Consider the following 22,524-nt stretch of genomic DNA (forward strand, 5'->3'; position numbering starts at 1 on the left):
TTTTGATACCGATTTTAAGATTTTGGTAATTAACATTATCTTTTATTATTTTCTATCATTTGTATCTCATAGTCGGTATCTCTACAATAGCCTTTCCATCTTGTTTCACTAAGGCCGTTGCACTATGGGCGATATTTCGATTTATGCGGCATTAACTCTATTTTTAAAGTTAGAGCCTTTAAATTTTAGATTTACGTTAGTTAGACTTAAATAGAATTTCAATTTTTTTTTAGTTTGACCATGCCCTCATCTTTTTTGCCCATCGTAATGGAAAAACAGTTCTTTTTTGGGATAATTGCACATTTGAAACATGTGTATTTTTAGGAAAAAGGGCATTCCAGATGTTTCTGTTAATAATTTTTTATCTCAACTTTTTCTATATCTTTATTTGTATAAAAGTAATGCACCACAGAACATGAACACAGCTATTAGTATTGAACTAAAATACACATCGACATTACATTACAAAATTTCGAAATTGCTCAAAAGTTGTTAATTATATTTAAAAAAAAATATACATAATAATACACACTACCACATTAGCAGTTTTGGTAATCCGGCGTAATCTTGCTAGATCTACTCCCCGAAACGCAAGTCTGCTGAGTTTAGGTTTTATATAAAACATGTGCCTACAAAAACCCAAAATTAAAAACGAAACAAAAGCAAATCAAATTAAAGCACTCTGAACCATATTATACATACCTTGATCTATTTTCTGCATATTAATTACTAGTCTAATAGACAGTATTTTGCAAATGGCTGATATTCAAACATTCGCTAAGTTTTCAAGCAAAATTATGCCATACTCAGCGCAGAACGAACAGCTGACTTTAAACGGCAGTCAAACACCAGGGATTGGCGAAAAAAATATTTGAAAAATATTTTCATGTTAGGTTGATATTTATTTATTGGAAATGGTAAGAAAAATTTTGGGATCATTGCCGCATCATTCGAAAAATCGCTCATAGTGCTTTGAGGATTACATTTCAACCCAAAAAAAATCTCGTCTTGAAAAGGTTTCAAGTTATTGGCTCCCACATTGATTGTCTGCTCACTCGTCGGTGAGAAAGTCGTCTTAATTTCAAGATCGGCAATAATAAAGGGTGTTTTTTTAGAGCTTGGTTTTTCGAGCTGACATTTTTTTGTTAAGTCAACTTAATGTCATATATGTTCAGTTTGGTTTGCCATTTTATCATGAACAGGTTGACAAAAAAACAACCCTTGCAATTTTTTCTTTCGAAAATAATGGTTCAGTTCGCGAAGTTTACCGCAAGCTCCGTCCATTTTATGGTCGACATAATCGTCCATCAGAGCAATTAAATCGGCTAACCATGGATCGCTTTTGCACTATGTTTACTCTATGTGATAATACGCATCCGCGTATCCGCACGAGACCATGCAATGCGTCGTGATTTTGGTGTATGGGCCGAAAATGAGATTGATCTCGATGCTGATTTTTATCGCAAAATTTTGATCAGTGATGAGGCACATTTTTGGTTGAAGATAATCCACATGAGACCCTTGAGACGCCATTACATCCACAAAAACTGACTGTTTGGTGTGCTCTACGGGCTGGTGGAGTCATTGGGCCATTCGTCGCGTTATTGCCGACATACGGCCCCAAATGTTTGAAAAAGTGCTTGAAAATTGGACCTCTAGACTTGGCTATATTCGAGTCAGACGCGGCGGCCACATGCCGGAAATCATATTTAAACATTAATGGCATAAAATTATCCTTCCAATAAAGCCAAATTGATGGACACTAAAACGATTTTCTTGTGTTTTATTTCAATTCGAAGTTTTATGGGTCTAAAAAAAACACCCTTTATATGTTAATCTTTGTATAGTTTAATAAGCTTCTATTAATAAGACTTATCGCAAATACTCGGGCAATAGCATTTTGATATTCATTTAAGAGGCAGAATTTTAAATTTTACAACTAAAAACCAACTTCTGATACGCCTGATCTAAAAAGATTAGAGTTGAACGAAAATTGTAAGTAAATATTTTTAATTAAACACAAACATTTACTGCTTCAATTTACGTTTAACTTTTTAATATACTTGTTGCTCTGAACTTTCGATTGGATGACAATCAATATTAATTAGATTTTTGAATTGGAATTTGGCGGGAAGTTCAGCGTATTTATTACATTGTAGGCAATGTACATATACTATGTAAGAGTATATTTTGTTTCTACCAGTATTCACTATTTTTGGTGATTGCAACACAGATTCCCAATATTGTTAGCTAACAGATGGTACCCTGATCGTAATTTATTTTGTAAAACAATATCCTGAAGCATGGAAAGAGCGTCAGAGTCAGTTGTTTGAATGCGTTTATGTATGTGTGATGGGCCAAAGCAAACAGATGCAATTGAGTCGAAGATCTTTCATACCTTGGCCAAGTTCAATGGTTTGCTGTTAGATTTGCTCTTACGTGCAGACGCCCTAGCTCATTCTCTCTTTGCTTGAATTTAAGCTCTCTTTTGAGCTGTACACACGCGTTCTTAAATCAAGTTAACGGTGGTGACAAAGACTACCAATTCTCCCAACAACAATAACGATCACATTGGATACTATACTGGTTTCTACCTACTTATATACATATATACATGCACACGAACAGACACACGCTCACACAGATATAATATGCAGGTATACAATATCTGTATGTACGTTGCTGTCTATTCATGCGAGTCACAACTGTGTGTGTGTGTGTGTGTACGTGTGCTAGGTGGGGTTCACAGAACCCTATTGAGTCTATCTTGCGCAATGTTTTTTGCTCATCCACTTTGCCATGTCCTGGTCTTTCTCTTTCTCTGTACGTGTGTCTTGAGGGGCACTCTCATCAATCATGGGGCCGTGAGTTTATCCCCCCTCTACCTTAATCGAGTTAAGTGCATGCGAGTGCTGCTGCGCTGTTATCATTCGACTGTTAATAACATAACAGTCTGTTATGCAAAATTTGGCGCGATCACTGAGGCCACGAGTCGGAGGCAAGTCGGCAATAATACTAATTCCAATAGCAATAGCAAAAGCTGTTTGGGTTTTTTTTTTCTTTCTGATTTTAGCTTTGACTTTAAGCTTGAGTTCGAGTTTGACGTGGACGTGTGTGGATTTCTATCAGCGAAACAAAAAGTTGTCCTACCAGTTTTTTTTTCTGCTTTGTATTTTTGTTTCTTCTTTTACTTTTGGGGCAATTCTTTTTGTTTGCAGTATATGTTGTTGATGTTTTTGTTGTTGCTGCTTGTAGTGATTTCTTCTGTTTTCCTCTATACTGCTCGCTATATTGATGACTGTGTTTACCTTGGTACTTGCGACGAATTTGATTTGAACGGTTCCACAGTATTTTGTGATTCCGTCCTTTCCCCAAAGCCAACTGGATGACCCTTCGAATATCACCCCACCAATTGCGCAATTGTGTCGACTGTTGTCCAATCGATTTGATCCGTACTATATACCTATTTCAGTTCTCATCTTACAATACATTTCTTGTTCCTTCTATATCAGTTAACGAAAAATAAACGGTTTGCCACGAGACATCATTCGGCTTTATCTATTGCCAGCACCAAGTCGCACTAGTCGAAAAACCAGTTTCAGTTTTCCACACCCCTTTTTCCTTCTTCTTCTTTTTCTCTTTGACTACAACATTTGCAATCAGCAGCGACAAGCCGACAAGAAGTTTTCAATCAGACAGCGGTGGAAAAACTGAAACAATGTTTCAATTGTTGTTATTATCCGTCTATTCTTGCTTGTTTATAATTGATGTTTTCGTACTCTTACAGAGGGTCTTACAATTTTGTCCAGAAATGTGTAACGCAACAATTATATATATGTACATTAGAGTGGGTCAATTTGTATGGAGTAAAAAGAATGCACAAAGCGTTTATGAAAATCGTAATCTACAATGAATTCGAAGAAGAATTTCCCAAGAAACCATGGATCTAAAATCAATATCGAGCTTCCACTTTTTACGAAGAAGGTATACCTATTTCATATATTGGTAATTGTCTGTTAGGTGAAACTTACCTCTAAAACAAAAAAAAAATTAAACACCCAAATAGAAGGCGATTTATGGTGAACTTAGCTATAAGAATAAGCTAACGGTCTCTTTTCAATTGAATTTTAATTAAATTAATTAATGCAAAATGTACATTTATATTAAAACTTGACAAAAGTGCTTGTGTCTAAAATTCAGTTTAAAAACAACTCTTTAAGACCGCCAACTAATTCTTATCTCTAAATTCATCAAAATTTGGTCCTATCTGGGTTTTTTTTTTAAAAATGTTTGTGAGGTAAGTTCCACCTGACAGACAATTACCCATATAAAAAACACGAATAACTTCTCTGTAAAAAGTGGAAGCTCGATATTGATTTTAGACCCATGGTTTTTTGGGCAATTCTTCTTAGAATTCATCGTAGATTACGATTTTCATTACCGCTTTGTTGCGAAAAAAATTGACCCACAATAATGTACATATTCTTAATCAGGACGACGAGCTGAAAAGACAGTTTTAAAGCTATCTGGAAGCTTATCCGCCTTTTTGCCGGTCGGATCGTATCAGCATATCATATACCTGATATAGGAACGATCGATTGACCATTAGTTACGTTTATTTTATGTATAAGCCCGGCGCTTGCGTAATAATACCATAATATTTATACATTTGTGAATTGTTGATCCTATTAAAAAAAAACTGTTCAGAAGAAAAGAGTATGAGTAATTTGAAATATCTCAACCAATTTTACAGATTCTTTATTTGGTTTTGGCTTATACAGCCTGAAAAAATTCGGCTTAAATCGGATAACTATATCTTATAGATGTAATAAGCGCGATAAGATTAATATTGAATACAGGGCTCTGCAAGGGTATTAAGTCTTCGGCGTGGCAAAGATGTCCTTTCTTGTTTGAAACTGTTGTTATTCTTGAAAAGTTGCTTTATCAAAGTGACAATCAAGCGCTTCTTATTTTCTCTTCTTACAAAAATTTGTTTTATATTGAAGCTATTTTCGTTCTGGCAATATTTTAAATATTGCCACTTAGTACATCTCTTTTTTTTTAATAAGCTAAAATGTAAGCTGTGCCCTTAAATTACATCAATGAATATTTATTTATTTATAAAGTCATATTTTTTTATAAGAATCAGATCTCAAGTTGGCTTACCAACAAATGAAAAAAACATTAAAGTTTTAACTTACATACAGTCATTAGCAAAAGTATTGGCAATTTTACTGCTTCAAATAGAAAGTCACATAAGAACATTAAATTGTATTAGACATGACTTTGCTACGTCAAATTATATATTTTTAATGTGAATATATATATTCATATTTATATGTATGTGATTTGTATAATATATTGATCTATTTTAAATATGATTATAATAGATGATTTGATTATTATTATTGTTAAATTTGAAATAAAAACTCGAACATCTTTGTGCTGATATGTATGTATAAAATATGTATCTTTGATAACTCATCTATGCTTCTACAATCTTATTTTGTACGTATCACATATCGTTAGTCGTTTCTTCGTAAATTTTAGGTCTGGTATCTCTCATTTCTTGCTCGCTTTTGCGTTTCTGGCACTCATCCTTTCATTCCCAAAAATAAAAGAAAAATTTGCAAATATTCCACTTAAGCTTCCTCTCACATATGCGAGTATATCACATATCATTATACTTTGTGAAAAAAAAAAAAGAAAAACTGTAGATACAAATGTATGTATGTATGTATGTATATATGTATATACTGACATTTAAAATATATTTATTATGTGCTTTTTGAAAACGAAAAAAAAAGTCGCTTGTCAGTTGGATGATGACCGATGACAAGCACTGTTATTAACATGCAATTCAAGCGCCCCTGCAGATCGTGTGCGAAGCACCCTCAACCTGGCTCCACACTTTGTATGTATGTGCTATGTGTATGAAAACTGCAGCTGATGCTCTCGACTCAACTCTTGCTTCGACTCGGCTCTCTTTTGTCACTAACTGGTGCTCTTTTGCACTCATTTTGTGTTAGGCCACTGCTGCTGCTCGCTCTCTCTCTGCTGTGTTCTGTTTTTGAAGTACGTGACTTGCTTCGCACTTCCTGTTCGTTTTGTGTTGGTCGGAGAAATGTTGCCAATTATTCAAAGTGTGGCGGCTGCTTCTGTTGCTACTGTTGACAGACAAATAAAATAAACAACTAATAACTAAGCATACACACATAGATATATATCTAAATATATGTGTGTATATATTAATACATATACGAAGTGTGAGCGAATTGTGTGATTGCGACTCGACAATTTTGCCGCCTGGCGCTGCCATCGTCACGCCGCGTTGGTCCAAACGAAATCAGTGAGACGTTCTCAGTGCATTCATGCACTCAGCTAAACGGTACGATACGAATCGCATTCGGAAATTTCTCAGTGCAGACACCGATGAAGATATCAGCTGAATGATGCCGGGTGTCGGGTGCCGGCGAGCGGAGGCGGTCACCTGTGTCTGACTCATCGATTTAATTTTGAACACTATTTCGAGACCTTAGTCAATGAACGAACGCGGCGTGCGCGCACTCAACATATCCAACCGTCACCTAAAAAGAGAGTGTCGATAATGCTGCTAAGCAAAGAAAAACGAGCGTAGAAAGCTGTGAAGTTTGAATAGAACTTAATACGGAGTGATTGCTAAAGTCTTTTAGTCTACATTTAAAAATGATCTTTTAGTTGGCTTGTCATTTAAAAATTGAAATAAACTTGATGTGCTGCAAATATTGGATCTTCAAGATCTTACCATCTCGAAGATTCTTTCGTAATAGATCGTAAGGACCGACGGATATCAGCATAGACACGTCTGTTGATTCTGATCAAGAATATACATATATACTTTGACATCTATACGAGTACTTTTCAGACCTAAATTTGTATTTTTGTAATAACAGGGTCTAAAAAGTCATTTATTAATGTTAAATCTGTGATTTCTAGAAATTCGAATCTCTTCTCAGTTTATTTAATTCCCCATTTGAAATATACACGAAGCACACCGGATAGAATTCTCTATTAAAAGAAAACGAAAAAAAAAGGAAAATTAAAACATAAATGGATAAGCAAACTCTTGAGTCCAGAAACCAATATTGCCACCCAACGGATGCCAAGGTGTCTAGGTTTTTTGGAAAAACCAACTATGGGGCTGTGCAACGGGTGCGCAGGGAATCGGATACAGTGCTTTGGCACAATTCAATAGCCTACCAAGAACTGATTGCCTTCATTAGCAGGACGAGCACTGCTATTCAGGGTGTACGTCAGTTTTATCATGGTGATTATCCCATTAGCCCAACGATGCAGCGTCTGTGCAACATCTTTGATCGCCTTACCCAAATGTTGACATCACAGCAAGGTGCATCTACTGACAAACCGGATCATTACTCAGAGGTGAAGCGTCCGAGCACAGTTGAATCGTACCGCAATTGGTCGCGTCAAATGCTGCGTGGTATCTTTAGCATGGTGGAGCAGGCGGTGCCCTCCAAAATGTGTGAGCATGTCGGTGAATTGGGTCAGTATCTGGCCGGTTCGTTTGGCAATCAGTCTCGTCTGGAATATGGCACTGGGCATGAGCTAAGCTTTCTGTTCTTTCTATGCGCCCTGTTCCGAGCGAAGGTGCTCTTGCCATCGGATGAGCCTGCTGCCGTCTTGATGCTCTTTAATCGCTATTTGAACTGTGCTCGGCGACTGCAGATGCAGTTCGGCCTGAAGCCGGCGGGATTCCAGGGCGCCTATTCCTTAGACGATTATCAGTTTATTCCATATTTGTGGGGAACTGCGCAACTAAGTTACGATCCGCCCTTTAAGCCAAAGCAACTGCTCGATCCTGAAGTGTTGGCACAGTGGCGAAATCATTATTTACTTGCCGGCTGTGTGGCTTTCGTGGCCGATACGAAGCAGGGCACTTTTGCCACGCACTCGTGCCAGTTGTGGAGCATTGTGACCTTGTCGTCGTGGACACAGGTCTATCATGGACTGCACAATATGTATATAAAGGAGGTCATCAGTCAGTTTCATATGCTGCGTCACGTCTATTTTGGCCAACTGATGTCTTTTGATCCAGCACCGCCTGCCAGCCAATTGGTGCGTCCTCATCTTGGCTATTTGTCGCAGCAGCGTCGGGATTACCTTAAGAAACGTCTAGAAAGTCAAGTCTATCAGTCGCAGGAGGAGGTGCAGGAGGCACAGGAAAAGGAGCCGGAACGTTCAAAGTATAAGATCTCGCGCATTGCCCTTACCACGGACTTGGTCAGCTCTAATATTAGCGGCACCAGCATCAGTTTGCGCTACTTGGGCAAGAAGCGCTACATACGTCCGGCGCTCAGAAAGAATAATTCTTCATAGAGAATAGATATCTTTGTAATGTGTTTGTGCAATTAAAAAAATGTCTGGCTGTATTGATTTTTGTGCTCCTGAAGCGATGCTCGAAATGGCATCAAATCTTAAATCAAATGAAATGAAATAAAATTAACTTGGCCAACAGCAAACAGTCGTATGACATTTCTTGCTGATGTATCACCATCGTTCACCAGCTGTCCATTAAATGTAAACCAGTTTCGGTTTAAACCGCCCACCCCTGCTCCCCTTTGCTCCTAACGAATTGCGCAGATCAAGCGACTAAAAATCTGTTAACCGGTTTAGTAACAGACTAAAAAAGCTGCTTTGGCTCAGGCTGTGACTGCTGCAACTGCTATTGCTGCTGAGAATTGCTGAGAACTGTTATACATAGGCGATATACATATTATGAAATGAGTCCTACGGCTCTTGGCAAAGCAACTAAATACCAATAGATTGAACAGATCTCAGAGTTGTCGTGTCAGACAGTAGCCAGTATATTAATTATGTTGGGGAAGAGAGGAATTGGTGTCCAAAAATTAATATCTGTCCTTCATAGAAATATTTTTGTATATGGATTGAAGGATTGAGGTGACTTGTGACATTCTTTAATTTTTTAAAAGTACTTTTGATTTATTTTAAATATTAATCTTAAATCAGATTTCTTAATTTTGAATTCAATTGATTTTTTGTCGACTGCTTTTAGTTGACGTTAAGTAAAAACAAGTAGGCGGCTACAGTTGAGCACGCTCGACAGTAGGATACCCTGTGCCCAGGTACTCTATACTAAAAGTTGATTTTAAACCGATTGTTCCTATGGCAGCTATATGACATAGGAAACTGATCCGTACCCAATTTGGTCATGATAAATAACACGAACTTAAATTCCTATTCTATGAGATTGGTTAAGATATCTTAAAAAACAAAAAACTTTTTCATTCTAAAACTTGACTTTCGACTGAGCGTTTCTATGGCAGCTATATGATATAGAAGTCCGATTTGAACCAAATTTGGGCAGGATGTATAATACCAGAGCAGATGTATATTGTGTCAGATTGGTCGAGATATCTCAAAAAACCAAGAAGTTTTTCATACTAAAACTTAATTTTCGAGTCAGCCTACTATGTTTGTGAAAAATCTCCTTTTATCGTTCGTAGTGAACAATCAGTATCCGGCCATTATAAATGCATCATGGTATCAGGTATCTCACTATTTGTACAATACATTTTTTGCGATATCGGCACCAGAATTTTACATTTTTGATTGTTAAAAATATCCTGTCGAATGTGAAAAGTATAATAGTAATGAGGTATCATTATTGGTGATCAAAATTACCTGCTATATGCCCCCAATGAATAGTTTTATTTTATAATTATCAAGTACAAATGCACCTTAATAAAATTATGTGATTTCCTAAATATAGGGTCAAATCTCAAAAGCTCAAGTGTGGATGATTTTACTTGTTATTCAGTCTAGGTACAGTCTCTTAATTGGTAATTTGAATTGTAATCTCAAGTGGATCTCACAGTAGTTATTCGCTTGTCAAAAAACTCATTAGACACAGAGTTAGCTACCCTTAAAATTACAATATTCTAAAAAGAAACTAACCTGTCCTCTGACAAACATGAAAGGGATGAACCCTTTCGAGGAACAATTGCATCTGCAAAACGGCAAAGCTTTTATATGAGATAATTGAATTTTTCAAATACTAAGATACTCAGCTGTCTATACACAGATATAGGGTGAGTTGATTGATGATAAACTATCACCATACTGATGCATTCTATCAAAATTCAATAAAAAAAAAAATACTTAAAAATAAAAAAAAAAACATTTAATATTATATTTCGATTTAAAATACTTTTTTAATAAAAAAAAGCGGACTAAAATATTAAGTCTTTTGTACCTGTTGAATAGGAAGCCAAACTCAGCTCATGTAAAAGGATCCCTAGGACGAAATTAAATGTGTCATAAGAACACGCATAAATATATAAATATAAAGGGTACCTTGCTTAAATTGAATTAAGTTTACATAATTTTTTTAATTTCAAAAAAGTCAATTTTTTTTAAATATGTTATTGTTAGAATACTCTACATTGTTTATATCGTTTTCCCCAATATTGGCAACAATTTTTGTATTATTTGATAAACTACATCAACATTTTAATTCTGATTTTTTGTATTCTTACTGTTAATACCCTGTACCCTTCTTTGAATTTAAACTTATTATAAAATTAAAATAATTTTTTGTAGATTGCTTTTAGTCGACGTTAAACAAAATTATTAAAATAACACAAAAAGTGTTAAAATACTTTCGATTTAGTACACTCAGAAAAAAGCAGTTAGATTCGTTCTACAAAAAAGAAATCTTAAATTAATTCTGTTTCGGTCTAGAAATTTTTTAGAGCGAATCGTTCTTAAAGGCATAAATAGCCGTTAAACAATAAGAACAAAAATCTTAAGTCAAGAACTGTGTACCCTAAGATATTTGACAGGATACTTTCTGTGGTCAACCTTCACTTACTAATTATGATGATTTATGAAAATGATAATTTTATAGTTTTATTTTGTTGTAAAATGCTCATTTGATGTTTTTATTGTAAGATGTTTTTGTACTCAGTTAAAGAGTTTCAATGACTTGAATTAAGTATTAAATATACTTATAACAGTAATAACAGTCTAAAATTAAGTATTTTGGAAGTATGTCGAGACCATATAATTCTTAAAACATTCCTAAAAAACATACTTGACTTATCAGGACGCTCTTGATATCAAGAATTTACAGAAGTTCTTAAATTCAGAAGCTGAATTTTGACATCGGAAATTCATGATTGAAGTACGAAAGTTCTTGATTTTTCACTCAGTGTAATTAGAAATTGTGTTTTTGTCTTGTAGTAAATAAGCGATATGTTATGTAAGGGTTTATCCTCTTCTGAATGCATTTGTTTGTGTATGTCCTTTTGTTACTGACTTCGTACATACATATCCTGCCAAATATATGCGATACATATTTTTGATAACTCGTGCACACCAAGGAATGCGGATTGAGCTCCCGTGTTGTATAGTGTTGTTTGGTGTAGGTTCGGGGTGAATTTCCCTTCACATACTTTACGAGTACATTGTTCTTTTGCACATTGCAGGACACATTTGTGGGGTGCAGTAGAGATTTGAATAGCGATCACCCTATTAAGGGCTGAATTCAGCCTCACACATCGTGAACTCACTAGCTCTTTAAGTGGGGTGACTGATCCTGCATCAACACCACCAACACTAGGACGCCACCACCACCATCATCATCATCAACACGACCACCACCACCACCACCAACGAGCCGAAGCGTTGGCTTACAGCTGTTCATGGTCGCAAGAGAAAATAGAGAAATGCAAACAAAATAATAAATACCATAAATTCCAATTGCCAGCAAGGCATCAAGGGTAGCAGGGACAAACCGAAACACACACACGCACACACACACACACACACATTCCCTTATTAACACACAACAGCAGCAGCAGCTGTGAGCCAGGACTGCGTCTGATTCCGAGTCTGAGTCTGAGTCCTACTCCAAGTCTGAGCCGAGCCTAGGACATTTGGTTTTTGGTCTAATTGGAAATTACAATGAACCGGAAATGTTGCTGCCTAAACATTAATATGATAATATTGTGCATATGTACACACTCTGTGTGTGTGAGTGTGTGTGTGTGTGAGTGTGTGTGTGTGCTTGTGAGATTATGAAAAATGGCACAGTCACCCCTAAAACTGAGGTCTATGCAGAAGCACGAGCAACCCTGCAGTCGGGCAATGCAGCCGCTGCATGCATTATTATAATATAGTTGCCCAGTTTTTATCGGGTTGCTGTGTGTGCTTTACCCCCTACTAAATACAGATACATATGCACGCAAATGCACATACACCCATTTGCAAAATAATATGAACACCTTACCATAATATTCATGATATTAAGTGAACTGCTCAATCGCCAGACATGAATCCAATAAAGCATCACTCAAGAGATGTTAAAAAAGAAGTGAAAGATGCTAACACCAGAAAATGCTTAGAAATTATGACAAAAATAACGTAAATCTTGAAAAATATGCAACTTTCAGAAGCCGCTTCTATATATTGAAACTTTCCATATTAAATATAAGGAAATTTGTGTGTATTCTCACAAAGTGTAAGATTTCCGTCTTCGTTCGTCTTTTACGGACACCAAATATTTTATTTTATGATTATAAACTGTGGACTAGAACCTCAGTTGGAAAACAACGGGTTCGATTCCCCGTTATGTTGATCTAAAAGTGTTTTTAAGCTGCCTAGGAATGAAACGCAATTCACAATACGTCATATTAAGAGACAAAAAATTATGGACATATCACGAGATAAATGCCTACAGATTTTTAGAAGTTTATTTAAATAAACTATAAAAGTAATGAGAGATTATATTAGAACATAATTATTTTAACGTTATTGCGGAAACTATGCTGTTCTTATTGTTTTCTACTCATCTGTACAAATGTACATACATACACATGTACATACATATTTACGTTCATATACGAACTCCTGATCTAGCTAAACTGCAATGTACAGTTGGAAATTGGTAGCGAACCTTAAAGCTTTGACCATTGACAGTCGGTATACTCCATAATATAATGGGTTTGGGGTAGTGAGAGGGAAGTGGTGAGGAGGGAGGAGGTTGATTTTGCAAAAAACATTATTTGAAATGAAATTTCTTTGCTGGCGGTTCTTGGAATTTCCCTGATTCTCATGTACCATGACGCACGACGCAACGCTTCGCAGTCGACGTTGCCGTTGGTATTTTTGGTCGTCTTCCCTTAATTGTATGTGTGTGTGTGTGTGTGTGTGTGTGTTTGGGTGATTGTGTGTGCGAGCGTGACTGAAACTGGGACTGCATCCTGTCGCGCGTACAACCATCCCTTGTAGCTGAAGCAGGAGCAGACCCAAGCCAAAAGGAGCGTACAAAACAAAAAGCAAAAATTAGTGAAAAATGAAAGGCATTTCAGTTTTCACTGCGCGTTCCAATCAAACAGACGCGTTTTTCTTCTTCTTATTTTATTTATTGTGCGTGTGTCGCTGGGAAATTCGTTCGATTCCGTTCAGTTCGGTTGCTTTCATTAGTTTTTCTTCGAACCCTCGCTCTCTTTTACGTTCCCGATCTGGTTCCCCTTCCACAAATGATAATCAAGAGATGAACAATTTTGTAATTTTATAATGATATATTTTACATAATTTTCAAGTCAACTCTGTGCTATTTTGTTTTTATTGTGCTTGTGTATGTGTGTGTATGTGATTTTCCGCATTTGTGCTGAGAATATTTCAACATTTATTTGAAAAACGACTTCGACAACGGCTCCAAATTGGCGCCGTTCTCCAAGCATTTGGATTCCCTTGAGGAATTCAAGACCCTATCCGGTGAGTTGATATCTTGGATCTCAGGCTCATTGCCTGACTCAATAATCATAGACTTAATCTGAGAAACATAGACCCTACTATTGTTATGACAATGTGTCTACCTGTGCTGAGGCACAGGTAAAGCAACTTCTTGAAACATGTTCCCTTTGGAACTGTCAGAAGACCTAGAGCAAAAAAACCAATGGAAAAATAGATATAGAAATCATACTATAATAAGTCATATTTAAATCATAAATTAAGTTGGATTATTTTCAAAATAATCATGTGTAATAGAAATTTTGTATAAATTGGCTTTAAGATTTAAGAAGAAATGAAAACAATAAAATTCGGAAATTCTGCAGTTCCAATATAAATGCAGTGCTTAGAATACCGATATTGAGCCACTTAACAATAACAAAATACATGGAGCGCTCGACTTTGAATCTGCAAAATCCATTAGTATGTACAGACCCTCATAAAAACAAACAACACATCGACGCAGAGAGCCATAAAAGTGTTCATTTTGCTTTAAATTATGAATTCAGAAGTTGTGTTCGTTGTAGGGCTCCCGGTTTAAGATTTCGTGCCCACCGCTGGTTTAAGTGGTATATAAACCGGTTCGCAAACCGAACCTAAATCTTCCTCTATCAATCAATCTTCGAATCAATCCTTTTCTACAATATTGGTTGTTTGCAGCTTTTACTTAAACACAACATAACTTACAGAGGAATTCCATATGCAAGCCCTGTAATTTCCGATTCGGCATATTTAACTTAAGCTGGTCAATTAGTAGATTTTCAACTAACTGGACAACAAGATACCCAACATGATGCCACTTGTGAATTATGTATGTATATGTGTACCACTCACATTGAGTACGCATGGATATACATATATATGTATACATGCATTTGCTCAAGTACTTGTACTTGCTTATATGCTTACATTTCTGATTATAATCAGATAATTATCAGGGCTGCCAATATCGCTTTTTCCAAGTCAAATCTGGACTTTTTGGAAGGCCAACTGCGGGAAATATATGGATTTTTTAAAAAGTGTTTGCATTTTTTCCGCTTTTATTATGTTGCCACCGTCTATATGAAAGTGTAAAAAATCTGATTATGATCAGATAATTATCAGGTCTGCCAATTTCGCTTTTATGTTGCCACCGGCTATATAAAAAGTGTAACAAATTATCAGGTTCGTCATTCTTATCGATATACCAACACCACTAGTTTAAGGCAAACTATCATCGCCACTATTGCCAACTTAGCTATTTTGGTGTTGAAATTTGAAAATTGCTTTTATCTGAAAATCTCGCTAGTTTTAACATTAATTTAGCTATTTATTGTGTTCTGAAACTCCAAAAAAAAATTAATAGCACTGTCCGTGATAATATAAAAAAAGATGCATCCTAAACTATGCATTTGGTGTGTATCGATACTTAGTTATATCACAATTTCAAATTTGTAACAAACTGTCATCACCATGCGTTGATATTTTGCTAATTGAAATTGAGCTAAGCAAAAGTATCGGGATCCGTGGCGTGATAAATTCGAATCAAATTAGACAAATTACTGGATGCTTGTTAAATTTATGAAAAAATTGATGTTAAACAAGTTGGCTTTTTTCAGCAATTTTGTAGCGCAACTTCAGCTATTTTTCGGATGCTTTCCCACCAGAAACAACTATTTTTTTCTCTACAAAGTTGTCAGCACGACTGATTATCATCAATTAGGAGTAGGCGCGATGATTGTCTTCTTATCTAACGCCCCCCGCCCCCTTATAGTCCCCACTGGCGCCATTGTTAAATATATCAAATGAAATACGTACTTAAGTGCGTGCTGGAGCACATTTCATCTGGCACAGCACGCAAATTCATACCACATATCAACACCCGTAAACGGTCGTCGTTGTTAGACTGGTTGATGGCAATTATGTACAATGTACATATATGGTACAATGTACATACAATGTGCTAAGGGTGGACTCCACGGACTTTATGATGACACAAATCTATGAATTTTAAACCGCACATTGAAAGCGTGTGGAAAGGTCCCTTCTAATTTCAACTTTTCATTTTGATTTTTTTGTTGCAGTCGGACCCGGCACCATACCATCCCCGTGGGCACCAGTAAATGCCGGTCCTCCGGGTCCACTTGGATCGGCAGACACAAATGGCAGCATGGTGGACAGTAAAAACTTGGATGTTGGCGACATGAGCGATGTAAGTACTGAACTTAAATATTCATAAATCATCTCCGGCCTAAAAATCTAAATAAATATTAGGATTCTCTTTATTATAGCCGTTACTTAAAAAAAATAATATAGGAGAACATTGTATTTTCCGACTCTATAATGTATATATGATCTTGATCATGCTGATCAATATAGCCATGTCCGTTTGTCCGTCCGTCCTAGATCTCAGCGATTATAGTTCTCAACGTAAATGAAGTTCAAATTAGAATTGTTTCCACGCCACCCACACTTTGAAGATAGAACTATGTTCTTGGTGAATAGGTTTATCATTTATTATTATTTATTTTATTCCCTTTTTGCATAAAGTTCGAGTAAATAAAAGTATTTATTTTTTGCTGCTTTAAGTTTTTAAACAAGACAAGCGCCTAAGAGTATGCAGTATTTTTTTTATTTTTTATTTATCTCAATTGTGTATTGTCGGGGCTATAACCTCCATCATATCATTCAGCAGTTACTAAATACAGAATTATCACATATTTATTTTATTACACTTTTATATAAGTCACATTTGAATATTATATGATATTCATGTTTCGATTGCAGGACGAAAAGGATTTATCATCTGCCGATGCCGAGGGTGTCTGGAGTCCGGACATTGAGCAAAGTTTTCAAGAGGCATTGTCAATATATCCACCATGTGGACGCAGGAAAATTATATTATCAGACGAGGGTAAAATGTATGGTAAGTACACAAATTTAATTACTATAGCATAGTTCTTATCAACTGCGGATATACTCAAACACTTGTACTATGGGTATATTCATGTACATAACATAGGTATGGGAGTTTATGTTTGCAGGTACTAAAGCTCTTCACTTTGGTTTGCTATGAATTTCAAGTGCCCACAAAAGTTTCTTCGCCGCTCTCTCTCCCCCTCTCTCTATCTCTATCTCTTTCCCTTTTACTTTCTCCCCTCTCTCTTCATCTCTTTGTGCGTGTGTGGATGCATCAGTTGGGTGGCGCAATACAGAAAACAAACAGGAATTTTGCGGTTGCCGTTGTTGGTTTTATTTGCTGTTATACCCTTGCAGAGGGTATAATAATTTTGTCACGTAATGTGGAACAAGTTGTTGAAGGCTTGGCAATCCCCCTATAGTATGTGTATAAGGATGCGCTTGGAGTTTTAGAACAATATTGCATCAACAAGTGGATTTTGGAAAAAATGTGACATACGATACATTCGCAAAAAAAAGGTCAATATAAATATTAACAAGTATTTAAAGGGTATTACCAGATCGAGCATTCCTATAAGCCTCTGCGCATTTTAAATCTTTATTTTTTTATTTTTACTTTTTTGGCGTATGTTTGCGGCGGTCCGTGGAAAGAAAACATAAATTCCGTACTTTGAACCTTGAGCTGAAAGTTGTGTCAAAGCGCTTTGTGGCCAGGTTGAACTCAGTGGGTGGTGGGCTCGCATTGGGCTGGGTCGAGTTGAGTTCGGTTGAGAATGACAACAGGCGGTGTCGGTGGCAGTGGTGTTTAAGGCTTGACACCGTGCAGCAAACGTTTTAGCTGGGCTAAATGTGCTGACAACTTAAATTGTAAACGTGAACTGTGCTGCCTGTATGTGTGTGTGTGTATGTGTGTGTGTATGTGTGTGTGTTGCAGTATTTATAATAAGAGCTAAAAGGACACATGTCGCCGGCGGCGTGTTGTCTTCGTCTGCTGTTCTTGCTGGTGTTGGCCGCACCCAAATGGCGGCTTAATGGAATTACGACAGCAAATTGTGAGAATGCTGCTCCCCTTTCCCCTCGTTTTGGACATATGTCCTCTGATTGTCTGACTTTCAAACAAAGGTAGGCACGGCCCGCTGCTGTTTCGTTGCTGCCACTGCCTCTATTGCTGCTGCTGCTGCTGTTGCTGCTACTGATGCTAGCCGCATCCTGTGTGTTATTTTTTTCGAGACGTCTACACGCATAAACAACAAGTTTTGTAATTTATGTTCCAGAGGATATTGTTTTCATTTTATGTTCGGACTTGCCCAACACCAAAAGCGGCAACAGCAGAAAAGCTGATTCCGATCCACTTGCCAGACCGCCCATTGTACAGTGGGCCAAACGGCTGATAATAACTTACAAAAAAATTAAGTTATCTTTAGTTGAATAATTTTTCTGGAATAATAGCACAACAATGCATTTATCATACCCATTACTTAAAAAACAAGTTGTATTGTATTCGTTGGAATGTATATAAGAAGCAGGCGTCTCACCTCCATAAAGCATGTATATATATTCTTGAATAGCATCAACAGCCAAGTTCATATAGCCATGTTCATAAGTGATAGAGTAGAAAAATTTAGCATACATACTTCTGTGACAATGGAGCATATTCAGTTTGCTTGAAATTTTTGCCACGCCCCTCCCCCACAAATAGCGAAAACCCAAATCCACCAAACCCACAAATTTTAAGACAATACTTTCTTTTTTGGTAATTAACGGTAGCTATTTTTAGTATCTAAATTCGGTAAATAGATTGGTGGTTATGGCTATTCAAAGTTTTTAAAACGTAAGCCCCTAAGAGTATGTTATGGGTACCCCATATGCCGGGGTCTCGACTATAGCCCTTCTCGCTATTTTTTTTATTTGTTTTTTGATTACATATTTATAATGTAAGTAAAGGAATATTTTTGTCATTATTTCATTCTGGCTCGGACCTATCGATAGATAAAGAGAAACGTATTTAAGAACAATATAGGGAAATATCATTCGCAATTCAAGTTTTCCTTATAATTTTAAATTTGAAGACAACGAAAAAGTACTTTAATTTTGAAAGCAAAAATTTTAATTTAATTCCCACTGTACATTAACCCAAAGCTTGCCATGTCCTTTGTCTGCATGTTGTTGCATGAAAGCTCACTTTGTTTTTATGCTACAGCTTATACACCGTGCCCTTTCCTTTGCTCCTCCGTATCCGTATTTATGTCCGTGTCGTGCCTATATTCCGGAGTCATTTCATTATATTGCTTGAATTGTGTGTTTGTGTACGGATTTGTGTTTGTATCTATGTTTGCGTTTGTGTTTGTATTTGTGTTTGTATTTAAGCAAGTAATTAATTTTCACTTTTCACCTTGCTTACCTTGACTTGAGCACGAACTGACACCTTCATTGTTCAGGCTTCTGTTTGCTCCTTGTTGTTTAGTGGCCAACAGGCTCTCAGACATTGAATGGACCTGTGTTAAAACAAAATCAAGCTATTTGTTTAGTTGTCAGCGCCACAAGATTACGATATTGGTCCACCTTATAGCATACATTTCCAAAATGCTTGTAAGACAATCGATGATCGTATCATCATTCGGAAATTTTGACTACGACTCATATGTGTTTTTTTTTGTTAGTTTTTGCTTTGTTTTTGTTGCTTGTTGATAATTATTAACACAACAGACAAATATAAGAAACAAAATAAGATCAACTTATTATTTAAATATGCATGTTTTTATGCATTAATTTGTGTTTGTGTACTATGAAATTATTACAATCGATTCGTTCGAGCTGGACGCTCTCTTTTTCTCCCTCCCTCTCTCTCTCTCTCTCTCTCTTTTAACGGGTTGCTAAATATGCGAATCGATGTAATAAGAATCGATGTGACAAGAGGCGACTAAACTTATATTTATTTCCAACAGGTGGCTAATGCAGCCACTCCGGAAGTTCCTTGCCGGCCGCCAACTATAAAAGTTGCCCGCAAAAGTCGGCAAGTAAAAAGGACAAAAGCGAGGAATTTTATTTTTGTTGTTCGGAAATTGGAAAAATGTTTTGGCTGCGGGAAAAGCATGAGCCAACTGCCTGCTGCTTTGGCAACCAAATATTGGCAAAACAGCGTGGCACATTGGCGGCTGGAGGATCAGTATGTGTTACTACGACGGCTTGGCATGACGTGGGTCAGGCCACAACCGAAGCGCTGCACAGTGATTCTTTTAGTCATTTTTAGCTGGGATTCAAAATTTAAATTTTTAAATTTTGATAATAATTTTTTTTTTTTGTGTTCTCGATAGTTAACTGATTTTTAATATTTGTAGATTTTTTGGTTAGTATTTTATTACCTTCCACGTAAACATATGCTTTTGCAAGTGCATTTCATTGTTCTCTTGCCCTTTGCAGTGAAAAAAAAACGTACAAATAATTTTATTTTATCGATTGATCAATCATTAACGACGGAACATATATATATATTTATATGTTCCGTGCGTCGATGTGGTAGCGGTAAATCGGCACAGAATTTAACCCTTACGGTATTATAATATAGTGAGATGCAACAATTTATGTATTTAATTTTTTTATTAAAATGTGAACAGTACCGAGAATCTTAATTTTTTTCTCATTCTTTGAGATATTCATATTAAGTTTGGCAAAAAAAAAAAGGGGCTAACAGACAGAAGGAGCCATGTCCGTATGTCTGTAGCAACACCTTGAACTTAGAGACTATAAGAATTAGAGCTATCTATCTATCGCCCCCTAGATCGAAAAAACGAGTTAAAAGAGCAACTTTATGCCAAGAACAATGATTTTTGGTACACATAATGAGTATTGTGATCTAATATACACGTACATATAAGTATATGGTAAACTTTAACAATTGAATTTTAAAAAAAAGCATGCAAAAAACTTAGATATTATTAATTTTGACAGAGTTATTGATTTATCCGAACTAAAGTATCAAAGAAAATGGACCACTGTGCGTCGCTGTCGTTACTGCGTTATGTGTGAAAATATAACCATTGTTTGGTTGCTAATTTTCAAAATATTTACTCAGTCTCTCTTACACAAATCCTCTCTCACACACCGGCACATGAACATACACTCTCGCACCTCGCACCACCCGCAACAGACCCACAAGAATTGCACTTAACTGGCGCTGGTTATGACACTTGACATGGCGGATGGACAGCTGCATCCAGCGCTTGGCTCTATTGAGAGAAACTGCGTTCTGGCTGGTGGCTGCCTGAATCCTGTGAAATTTGTGGCCTAAAACTTTCTGCCTGCTGTCGTTTCCCTCAGTTGCTGCCACAAATATGCAACGTTGCTCGTTCCGACTTGGCTTGTTACATACATAAACCCATGTGTACATGAGTGTGTGTGTGTGTGTGAATGTGAACTTGTGTGTTAAATTTTCTCGCTGTTGAGGCTTATCTCGATTAGCTTCAGCCACTGATTTTCAATGGTGTCCAGATTGGATGGGTAGGATTCATTGTTCCTGTACGGTAGTAAAAAATATATTTCAATGTGAGTTTATTAAATTATAGTTTATATAAACTAATACATAGATATGACCATAAAGTTTCTGAACATAAATGTTAGAGAGTTTATGTATTTGTTACTAAATGCATGATGCAATTAACAAGGTGGAGTACTCACTCACCACAGGCCTCCAGTTCGGAATAAATTTGATTCACCATGATTCGTGGTGAAAGTGGTTTGTCAATATTAAAAAAAAAATTGTTCAAAATTTGAATCTCCATAAGTTTCCCAAATCTCCATAAGCTTTTGGGAGATTTTCGGTTGGTTTTGATTTCTGTGGCTCCCCTGAATATAACGAAACTGACAAGATGCTCGCCTTTAAAGTAGAATCCTGAAATCCTGAATTTTAGAACTTTAGAAATCGCGTTGAAGCATTCGAAACGCATAAGTCTCCACACATATTGTAAACTTATAAACGTTTGTACACTAATTCTAGTATGCTCAATATTTATTTACATATATTTTGAAAAGCAGCGACACTTTAATTGATTGATTAACCTTTGTCACATTTGAATATGAGTACATTAAACACTTGCATGAATATATTCATTTATAAGCTTCTATGTGTGTGTAGATTATATATGTTAACTGACTTGTATTCGAGTATGTGTGTATATGTATTTGAGGGTTCCCATCAGGCCCTTAGATATCCGAAAATGTACTCACACTAGTGATGTAGACGTATATGCATTGGTGAGAATCTATCGAGGCTCATATTTTTATACCCGTTACTTAAAAAATAAGTAAAAGGGTATATTGTGTTCGTTGGAATGTAAGTAACAGGGAGAAGGAGGCATCTTCGACCCTATAAAGTATATATATTCTTGATTAGCATCAACAGCCGAGTCGATATAGCCATGTCCGTCTGTCCGTCCGTCCTACTGTGTGAGCACCTAGATCTCAGAGATGGAGCAACCCACTTTGGAACACAGCTTTCTAAAGACCCCACGCAGGCCCCCTTCCACCACACCCATAGTTTTTAAGATAATACGCTTTTTATAATATTAAACGTTATCTGTTAATATTATCTATTATCTCACTTAACCGCAGCAAGATCGGACATGTAGAACGGCAGTAATAGCTAACCAAAGTTATTAAAACTTAAGGCAGTTCAAGCACCCAAAAGTATGCAGTAGTTTATATTAGGTGGTAATTTCTATAAAGTACTTTAATATATATTGAAATAAGTAACGGGACGGTATATCGACTATAGCCTTTCCGACTTGTTTCGATTTGGATTTGCAATTTAGTCAT

At 36.4% G+C, this 22,524-nt stretch overlaps 2 protein-coding genes across 2 annotated transcripts in view; both read left to right on the plus strand.

Annotated features, from left to right (window-relative positions):
- LOC117793295 (protein scalloped) overlaps positions 1 to 22,524 on the plus strand; it is a 36,329-nt gene that overhangs the window by 2,929 nt on the left and 10,876 nt on the right. The window contains exons 3-4 of the mRNA XM_034633583.1: positions 15,879 to 16,006; positions 16,582 to 16,720. Of these exons, the coding sequence (XP_034489474.1) occupies positions 15,879 to 16,006; positions 16,582 to 16,720 (267 nt within the window). The remainder of the gene's footprint in view (positions 1 to 15,878; positions 16,007 to 16,581; positions 16,721 to 22,524) is intronic.
- Positions 7,025 to 8,489, plus strand: LOC117793297 (serine/threonine-protein phosphatase 2A activator-like). Its single transcript, XM_034633585.1, has one exon. The coding sequence runs from the start codon at positions 7,090 to 7,092 to the stop codon at positions 8,374 to 8,376; it is 1,287 nt and encodes a 428-aa protein (XP_034489476.1). The 5' UTR covers positions 7,025 to 7,089; the 3' UTR covers positions 8,377 to 8,489.

Source organism: Drosophila innubila, chromosome X, assembly GCF_004354385.1.
Source record: "Drosophila innubila isolate TH190305 chromosome X, UK_Dinn_1.0, whole genome shotgun sequence".
Classification (NCBI taxonomy): Eukaryota; Metazoa; Arthropoda; class Insecta; order Diptera; family Drosophilidae; genus Drosophila; species Drosophila innubila.

Coding starts and splice junctions, on each gene's coding strand:
- LOC117793297 (XM_034633585.1), top strand. CDS start 7,090: ATGGATAAGCAAACTCTTGAGTCCAGAAACCAATATTGCCACCCAACG.